This window comes from Micropterus dolomieu, linkage group LG12, assembly GCF_021292245.1.
Source record: "Micropterus dolomieu isolate WLL.071019.BEF.003 ecotype Adirondacks linkage group LG12, ASM2129224v1, whole genome shotgun sequence".
NCBI classification, from domain to species: Eukaryota; Metazoa; Chordata; class Actinopteri; order Centrarchiformes; family Centrarchidae; genus Micropterus; species Micropterus dolomieu.
Genome location: NC_060161.1, coordinates 37,023,159 through 37,033,608, shown reverse-complemented (window position 1 = coordinate 37,033,608; position 10,450 = coordinate 37,023,159). Strand labels below are relative to the sequence as shown.

General features: G+C 41.9%; 1 protein-coding gene across 1 annotated transcript in view; it reads left to right on the top strand.

The window, feature by feature from the left end:
* LOC123979978 (scavenger receptor cysteine-rich type 1 protein M130-like) overlaps positions 1-10,450 on the top strand; it is a 45,348-nt gene that overhangs the window by 17,574 nt on the left and 17,324 nt on the right. The window contains exons 7-8 of the mRNA XM_046064091.1: positions 19-312; positions 406-690. Of these exons, the coding sequence (XP_045920047.1) occupies positions 19-312; positions 406-690 (579 nt within the window). The remainder of the gene's footprint in view (positions 1-18; positions 313-405; positions 691-10,450) is intronic.

The following is a 10,450-nucleotide window of genomic DNA, read 5'->3' as shown; positions in this document are numbered from 1 at the left end:
TGCTGGACGGGACTAGTCTGTGCTCAGGCAGACTGGAGGTGAAGTCTAACCAGTCTAACCAGTCTAACCAGAGGTGGTCCTCAGTGTGTGAAGCTGACTTTGACCAGCAGGATGCAGAGGTGGTCTGTAGGGAGCTCGGCTGTGGGGCTCCTTCAGTCCTCCAGGGGGCGCTCTATGGAGAAGTGGAGGCTCCGATGTGGACCAAAGAGTTCCAGTGTGGAGGCCATGAGTCTGCTCTCCTGGACTGTAGAAGCTCAGGCTCAGCTAGAAACACCTGCTCACCTGGAAAAGCTGTTGGACTCACCTGCTCAGGTAGAAGAGGAGCTGCAGCTTTGATTTGGTTCATTTCTCTTCTGATGAAACTCACTTTATTGTTTTACTGATGACTCTCTGGTTTCTGTTCAGAGCCTGATGATGTCAGGTTGGTGGGAGGAGCCAGTCGCTGTGCAGGAACACTGGAGCTGAAACAGGGAGACCGGAGACCAGTGAGTGTCACTGTCTGGACCATGAAGAAAGCAGCTGTTGTCTGTAGAGAGCTGGACTGTGGCTCTGCTGTTTCTGTAGGACAGAGAAAGTCCTCAGACAGACCTGTGTGGAGGATCTGGTCTAACTGTGTTCAGTCTGGATCTGCTCTGAGGGAGTGTGCATCATCATCTTCTTCTTCCTCCATCCTGGATCTCACCTGCTCAGGTAAGCCCCAGATGTATAAAGACGTGTTCTGTTGTTAATGATGAACTGATGTTGGAGTTGTGCTGAGTCCAGTTTGAATCACTGAGTTGTTGTTTCATGACATGTTTTTATTTTGTCTCACTCTAATCCCAAAAGAGTTGACTTTACTAGATCTTCACGTGGAAACCCGTTGCCTTAAACCATTTCAGTTTTTACACAAGGTAAAACTTAATGGTTAAGTTGTATTAACACAGAAGCTTAAGTTGATGCAGTAGACAAATCAAGTTTGCTTTAGTAGTCATTACTCACAATCATTAGTGAACAGAAATCATTTTTATCCTGAAGTCATGTTGTCTAAACTAAGGATTTTAAGTTACACATGCAAAGAAATATATAACAAATATAAAGCAAAACATTCATCATCACAGCTTAAAATAATCTGTTCATATAAATCATGTTGTTTCTTTTCTTTTATTTATTTATTATATGTTGACTTTGAGATTATTGTATTTAAATAAATTTGTTTTAACAAGCTGGAAGGGAAGAAATGATCTAATATTTACATTTATACATTTCAGTGTTTCCATGTAATTAATTTAGATCAAACATTGCAAAGTAACACTCTGTAACACAATGGGCCAGATTTACTAATGTAAACTAAACGTAACAAAATTGTGTGTGCACTCAATATTGCACGTGTAATTTTAGTACCTGTTATGCAGGGCTGGACATTAACTGTTTTGCTCACTAGCCAATGTTGCTAGTGGTTTTCCAGAGCCACACACTAGCCACACAGCATTTTCACTAGCCACATTTTTATTGTTGGCAAATTACGTTTTATATGATTAAAGCTGACTACGGCGTGTTAAAATGTACTAATATTATCATTGGCTCTAACAAGGCTGTGTGTGAAGCTCCTTTTTTTTGTCTATTAAGATAAACACATTAAAATAGTAGCTTCATATTGAATATTGTAGCGACTATACTTACAGAGAAAACTAAGTAGTCGCTGAGAGCCTGAGGTAGGGCCTTGTGGTGCTGTTTTGTCTGACTCGTTGCAAAATGATTCGCGGAACTCAAAATATAATCTGTTGCTTTTTATTGAGGAAAAAATATACAACTTAATATAGGCTAATGTGAAAAAACGTTTGTTCAAAATAATCACAATGATCCAAAACTATAAAGAATATCACGGTCAACAAAAAATACAGCGTCCCATTCACTCACCTCCGACTCGCTACTGGCGTTGAACAGGTGTATAAATTAACTAAACGGAAATCACCACCCACATCCACAAGACTTACCAAAAAAGTGCAAACACAAATAAACTTATATACAATTAATTCTAAATGTGCAATAAATCAGTTCATGACTCCTACACGCCAGCCCCTAATTAGGTTAATACATAATAATTACATTGCACTAGTTAATAGGGGGCATGAGACAATCAAAAGTTCAATAATCCATAAATGTACATCTTTGTCTTCTTTCTTCCGCCTGTCTTTTGTAAACAAGTCATAGGTCAGTCAGGCCAGAGGTTACCAGCACATAGCCTAAGTCAAAGTGATCTTTACCATCACTCACTCGGTTCGTCAAAGTCAGGGTCAAAGTAGTGTCACACTGTGCTCCAGTCACTCCTTATCCAGCGTCAGCCTCCTGTAGCAGACAGATCTTGGTAATTGGCCGGTCCCGGTCCATTGACTGGTCTTTGTTTTGATGCGAACCTGACGCACAAATCCTTTTCTGTCTGGAAAAGTTTGTAGAACTCTTCCCATGATCCATGAGTTACGAGGTGCTGTGTTGTCCACTATAAGCACTATATCTCCAGGGACAAGGTTGTGTTTCAATCTTGACCATCTCTGACGCTCCTGCAATTGAGGTAAGTATTCTTTTACCCATCATCATCTGCCTCTTGAAAGGTTCCTGGTGGCAAAGATGGTAAAGTCTTCAGTAATAACAGATAATTTGGGGTTAATGCTTCCAGGTCATTAGGATCTGTGGATGCTTTGGTGATCGGACGCCCGTTAATGATGGTTTCTACTTCACACAGAACTGTGTGAAGGCCTTCTTCATCCAAGTTTTGCACATTCAAAGTGGAATTGAAGACTTTCCGCACTGATCTAATTAACCTCTCCCAAGTTCCTCCATGATGTGATCCACCGGGGGGGTTAAAGGTCCATTTATTCCTTTCTGCAGAAGAACATTGTTAATCTGTGACTGATTCCACTGCTCGATGGCTGTTCTCAATTCCCGCTCTGCTCCCACGAAGTTTGTCCCATTATCAGCACGCAGCTTCTGAACTTGGCCACGTCTTGCTATAAAGCGCCTGAGTGCATTTATAAAAGAATCAGTGTCCAGAGAAGGAGCCACTTCAATGTGAATTGCTCGTATGGCCATACAGGAAAAAATTACTCCATATCTCTTCACAACGCTCCTCCTGCTCCTCACCTCAAAAGGACCGAAACAGTCTACTCCAACATGAGTGAACGGAGGTTCATCTGGAGTAACCCTTTCAAAAGGTGAGTCAGCCATCTGCTGGGACACTGGCTGAGCATTCAACCGTCGAAGGATAACACACTTTGACAAAACTTTCCGAATTGCTGTACTAGCACCAGTGATCACATATTTCTCACGCAATTTGGATAACATGTGGTTACGACCACCATGTCCCACTTCTTCATGAATGTTCCTTAGGAGTATGGATGAGATATGTAAATCCTTAGCCAGTATTATGGGATGTTTAGCTTCTGCAGGCATGGCTGACCTGCTGAGCCGACCACCAACTCTCATAACACAATTTCCATCAGTGGACAGAGTGTGTAGATGTGACTCAATGATTTTCTTATTGTTGGGCATGATAAAGTCACTTTTCCTCATTGGTAAGTTGATTTGATAATGGCCATTCACTTTTTTTGCTGAAATTATGACCAGTTCTATAAACATATGATCTTCTCTTGACATACCAGTTTGTTCATCAATGCTGCATTCAGGGAAGTCCGTCTTAAACTGCTGCTACCAAAGCTCATCCAAATTTACCACTGACACTCTGTTCACTTGCAACTCTGGGGGCTCTCCTTCCATTGAGTCTCCACTGTCTCCTTTCAGTGGCCTGTTCACAGTCCAACCCAACATTGTCCTGATTGCATAGGGTCCATTGTTAATGCTGCAAATGACTTGTAGTGGTTCCAAAGCCTTAGAAACATTTGTCCCTATCAGCAGCTCAATCCCTGCCTCGATCTCAGGCAAATGGACTTGTTTTAAATGAGGCCATCTCTGAAGATCACTCTGTCTTGGAATGTTTCCCTTATGAACAGGCATGCACACCTGTGTATAAGCCTTGGGTAGTTCACAGAAGTGTTCCTTATTCAAGCCAGCTACTTCCAGTCCTGACACCATATGGCTGCTCACAATTGTTTCTTGGCCCATTGTTCTTAAGAGATTATGTACCCTCTTTCCTGTAAGGTCAAGTTTGTGCATCAAGGCTTCTGTACAGAATACAGCTGTACTTCCTGGGTCCAAGAATGCATAGGTGGTAACAATCTTGCTGCCTTTCTTGGACTTAACTTGCACTGGAACTATGGGAAGTTTACATTCATGATCACCAGCCCCACTAACACCACTCGACACCAGAGTGCTGTCTACTGACACCTCTAATTTCCTCCCAGCTTGTTCAAAGTCCTTTTCCTTTTCTTTTGGAGGAATGTGGAGTGTGGATGTTTAAGACCAAATTTGTCACAGGTAATCCGTTTTCTACAAACTTTGCTGATGTGTCCAATACACAAACATCCAAAACAGACACCATGTTCTCTCAAGAAGCCTATGTTCTCTTTGTTAGGTCTTTTTCCCAACTGGAGACACAAATCCAATCCTCCAAAGCAAATACATGTCTTCCTTTCCGCAGGCGCAACAGTGGTGGCAAAGCTAGTTCCTTTTCTTCCAGGACGAGGCTGTAGGCTGTGCTTGCATATAACTCCTTCTGTTGTTACAGATGGAGCATCCTGTATGTTTCCAATCACTGGGTCAGTTAGGATTTTCACTTCGTCTCTCGATGAAATTGTCAATGAATGTAGCTCTCTTACTGCAGCTTTCCTGCAGTTCACATGCCACAGTTCTCCACTTATCCCTGAATTTGTAAGGTCATTTTTGTATGATGGTCAGCATATTAGCAGGCATGTCTAGTTCATGCAGATATTGCACCTCTTCCATGGCATTACAGCAACCTCTAAGGAAAAAACTGTAATCTTGAAGAGCCTTTACATCTTCAGTTTTAATCAGAGGCCATGAAAGAGCCCTTTCCATGTATGCAGACGCAACCCGCTGCGCATTGCCAAACTGCTCCTGTAACAAAGATTTAGCTTTTATAAATCCCCTCTCAGGATCAATGTGTTGGCAGCTTCTAACTAGTGCACATGGATGACCTTTAGTATACTGCTCCAGGAAATAGAGACGGTCACTGTAGCTCCCAGTGTTCCTTTCCACACCGTTCTCAAAAGCCTTCATAAATGCCTGATATTTCAATGGATCACCATCAAAGATTGGTATCTCTCTCTTTGGCAAAGGCGAAAGACATTGGTGCTGTATCAACAGTGTAGTTATTTAATTTTGCTTCCTCATAATGCCAAACACATTGTTTTCATCACCAATATTGATATTTAAAGCATATCCATCTTGCATGTGTATGTTTTCTTGAGCATTGTGATACATGGATGGTTGCCCTGGTTCAGAGCATCTAAATGATACATGATCTGATTTAATTAATTGAGATGGGATATTATCTTCATGCTTTCTTCCTGTATCCAGGTGTTCACATTGGATTTCCTTTTGTGCAACAAATGGATGGGCATTAGCACTAAGAGTTTGAGGTTTTCTTTCCAAATATGAGTTCATTCCATCCGAATGCCTTGTTTCAGAGTTTTTCCCACTTACAATGCTCCGGGATCTGAACACATTTAGTTTAGCCATGTGCGCTGCAATTTCCTCATCTAGTTGAAGCTGTTCTTTCCTCTTACGTAGTCGTTCCTCCTCTTCTTCCAGTTCATGTTTGTCCTTTAATAATTTTTGTCTTATCTTCAGAGCCGCCAACTCAGCGTCCGCTCTCAGACTTGCTGATGAAACACTAGAAGTACCAGACTTTCTTCCTGTTACAGAGTTGTGAGATTTAGATACTCTGCTCCCAATATTTGACACACTGTCTCTTGGGTTGACATCATCTTGCATGTCATGTGTCCTAATTGTGGAGGCAGCCTGTATTAATACTTGAGGTTCATCAGCAGTAGCAGAAACAAACACTTCTTCATTCATTCCAACAGGATCAGATTGAACATAACTGTCATTGTGGAGCACTTCCGCTGGTTCGTTCAACGAATGTTCAACTTCCCCTTTAAATACATCGCTATATTCCATAATGCTGTAAAACCATACATTTTGTTTCCCCTTTTCATCCTCTGGGAGTAACGGAATCAACATATTGTGTGACATGGTGGCAACTTCACAAAGTTGAATTAAATTCCCAAAGAGGGATTGCACAGCCAAAGCATCTTCCCTGGTTTTCATTAATGATTTCATTTGTGGTATGAGCCCTTTAATTTTATTCACCATTCCTTTGCGCTCCCGTTGGAACTTCTCAATCTTATTCTCCAAGGGCTTAGGCGTGAGTTTAATTTCTCATGACTCACGCTCCATGTTAGAACCAACACCAGCATTTATTTGACTCATTTTCTTTGTTTCCTTTTCAATACATTATTTTGATCTTAAAACACATTCCCACAGCAAAAGAAAATCATCCAGCAAACATTAGCGCATCAGCTGCGCGGCGACAACTTTAAAGTGACAAAGCGGAGACTGTTTGGCCAGTTTGTTCAACGATGACACAGCAGGAATCCACACAGTCAGTCTCATGCTTGCCCTCGGCATAGCTCTTAACCAGTAGGCTAATCAATCGTCCCCGGTGGACATACAATAGTGAATGTACGAGCCACATTCCTTCTATTGATACAGGGCGAAACAGCACATACACCGGTAAGCGTACCTGGCTTCCGTGGCGTTTACTGCGGCTCCAGTGCATTGACCGCCGTCCTTGTCTTCCTGCGCTCGCCTGATTCCATCCCGTTCCTTAGATCTGTGACCTACTGCTCCCTCCGGTGATGCTAATGCCATTTTTGTTGACAAAAATAAGAATCTTATCTTTTTAAAGATAAAAACTAAACTGAAACATGGTTTGAATCCTATTCATTTAGAACAGCAGTATTCTAAATACAGAGTAGAAAAATGATGTGCACTTTTGGAGAGTTTGTTTTGCATTTCCTCAGAGCTCTGACTGGATTTATGTTTATCAGCTCTGAGTAACTGGACATACGAAACGGGGCGGCTGTGGCTCAGGAGGGTTGGCCGTTAATCAGAAGGTCGGCGATTCAATCCCCGGCTCCCCCTGGTTGCGTGTCGAAGTATCTTTGGGCAAGATACTGAACCCCGAATTGCCCCTGGCGGCTATTCCGCCAGTGTATGAGTGAGTGTGAATGTTAGTTTCCGTTTGAGCACTTAGGCTCAGTGTATGAATGTGTATGATGGGTGAATGCAGATGTAGTGTAAAAGCGCTTTGAGTGGTCGAAAAGACTAGAAAGGCGCTATACAAGTACGGAGCATTTACGAAACCAGTATACAGGTCTTTCTTCCAGATTATTCCCATACAGACGTATCTTCTGCTTTCATACCTGGCATGACAACTTTTATTAAAACATAGTTTTATATTTTAATAATCAACTCTGGAAAGGTAGTTGTGATATATGACGATATGATGTAAGGGCAGCCCTGCTAGTAGTAACACTATTTCCCTAAACCATAAAGATATCTGTAATTTTACAGCATTAAACGGCACTTTCCTCCTGCCTTTTCGTTATCTCAGCTTCACCTTTTTTCACTCTCTCGTTCTGCTGTGCATTTTTTTCTCCACACTGCTCGGCCACGCACACTGACGCACTGACTGACCGCTGTGTTGATGCGTGTGTGCGTGCGACCAGTGGCGTGTGATGACAGAGATCATACCATCAGGTTAAAAGCGTCCGGGAAGCTGACAGTCTACAGGTCTGAGGGACTGTGGCTGCCCTGTGACAGATTCAGCTTTTATATTCTCGTTTGACAAAAGTCCAGATGTCATATTTGGCGCGCACACCCTCGAGAGAGAGGTGACAGAGTGGTTGTGTGGATTCTCCTGCTATTAAAAAGCTTGCTTTTTCATCGCTGCTGCTGGTTACGTCTATAATTAACGGTTAGCCAAAACAGCGCTCAGGCCACCGGGAAATCTCCCGGTGCTCTTGACTTCCGCTAGCCCAGTAAGCTCTGTCTGATATGTGCTGGGTCCAGGCTACAAGGAAAATAGCAGTGTGCTGGTAGTCTTCTCCATCCCTGTCTTGACAGGTAACAGAAAAAGCATGGTGAATGTGTTAAGAAACAGGAAGCACTCAACATATCCTGCAAAGGTAGTATTAATTCATCGTCAGCCGCAGCCTGTCGAAGAAGGTGGGCCAGATAATGTTTTTAACACACTAAAATTAGCTTTGGCAGGAAAAACATTTTTAATCAATGATTTTATAATCACTCACAATATTAATTTCATGTTTAACTGAAACTTGGTTGGACCAAGATAACAGTGCAGCTGTCCTTATCGAGTCTACCTCTCTCTCTGATCATTCCTGTGTTTTCTTTGAGAGTGCTATCTGCGTGCACACAAATGTACAAACAGAGGTGATCACAAAACGGCATAACACTGAAAACACTAGTGAAAAAATTTTTGAGGCTTTCGCCCTCTCACAGGTCTCAGTCAATGAGCTTGTAGATAATTTCAGTTCTAAAATTACAAATGTTCTTGATGCCATTGCACCAGCCAAGGTGAAGGTGGTCTCTGGTAAGAGAAGATCTCCATGGAGAGATGCCACGATGGTTAGAACTCAAAAAAGAGAGTGTTGAAAAGCTGAACGCAGGTGGCGGAAAACAAATCTCCAGGTTCATTATGACATCTATAAAGAGAGACTTCACATTTATAATTTAGATCTGAGAAATGCAAGGCGGTCCTTCTTCTCTGACATCATCACCAAAAACACTAATAATGCACGTGCCCTGTTTGCTACTGTCGACAGGCTAACTAACCCTCCTCTGTCTGTAGCCTCTGACCTTTCTTTCCACCAGGGCCTGCAATGAATTTGCCTCCTTCTTCACAGACAAAATTCAAACATTAGACAAGCAATCAGTGCCTCCATGTCAGTAACAGGATATGTCTTGTCACTGTGTCCACTTAAAAACAATTTATATAGCATGAGACAATTTGATTCTATTAACCATAAAAACCTGGAGGACATAATACAACATCTGAAATCCTCCTCATGCTGCCTTGGTATTCTGCCAACAGTTTTTTTCAAATATGTTTCTATTTACCACAAATTGTCAACATGTCTCTACTCTCTACAGGCCCTGAAAACTGCAGTCATTAAGCCACTCTTAAAAAAGAATAATCTAGACAGTTCACTAATGAGCAATTATAGGCCCATATCAAATCTCCCATTTTTAAGTAAAACCATTGAAAAGCTTGTTTTCCAACAGCTTAGTGCTTTCATGACACTAAATAACTGTTTTGATGTCTTCCAGTCAGGTTTTGGACCACACCACAGCACTGAGACGGCTCTTGTTAAGGTCTTCAATGACATCCATTTAAACATTGACAGTGGCAGAATTTCAGTCTTAGTATTATTGGATCTCAGTGCTGCATTCGACACGGTCGACCACAACATATTACTAGACAGACTTGAAAACTGGGTTGGACTTTCTGGCACAGTACTATACTGGTTTGAATCCTACTTAGAGGACAGGGACTACTTTGTGTCTATAAGTAATTACACATCTGAGCTGACCAAAATGACTTGGGAGTTCCCCAAGGCTCCATTCTGGGGCCTCTTTTGTTTAACATTTACATGCTTCCACTGGTTCAGATCATGAAAAACAACAAAATATGTTACCATAATTATGCAGATGACACACAGATTTACATAACCATTTCACCAGGAGACTATGATCCCATACAGGCACTGTGTAACTGTATTGAGAAGGTCAACGATTGAATGTGCCAGAATTTTCTTTAATTAAACAAAGATAAAACTGAAGTTATTGTTTTTGGAGCCAGGGACGAACGATTGAAAGTCAGTGCTCGACTTCAGTCTGTAATGTTAAGAACCACAAATCAAGCCAGAATTCTTGGTGTAGTCATGGACTCAGACCTGAATTTGAGGAGCCACATTAAGACAATTACAAAGTCAGCCTACTATCACCTGAAGAATATATCAAGGATTAAAGGACTTATGTCTCAGCTGGACCTGGAAAAGCTTATCCATGCATTTATCTTCAGTCGACTTGACTACTGTAACAGTGTCCTTACAGGGCTCCCTAAGAAATCCATCAGACAGCTGCAGCTGATTCAGAACGCTGCTGCTCGAGTCCTCACTAAGACCAAAAAGGTGGATCACATCACTCCAGTTCTGAGGTCTTTACATTGGCTTCCTGTATGTCAAAGAATTGATTTGAAAATCCTGCTGTTAGTTTATAAAGCACTAAATAGTTTAGCGGCAAAATACATTTCTGATCTTCTGCTTCGTTACGAACCATCCAGACCTCTCAGGTCGTCTGGGATCAGGTCTGCTTTCTGTCCCCAGAGTCAAAACTAAACAAGGAGAAGCAGCGTTCAGTTATTATGCTCCGTACATCTGGAACAAACTCCCAGATAACTGCAGGTCTGCTG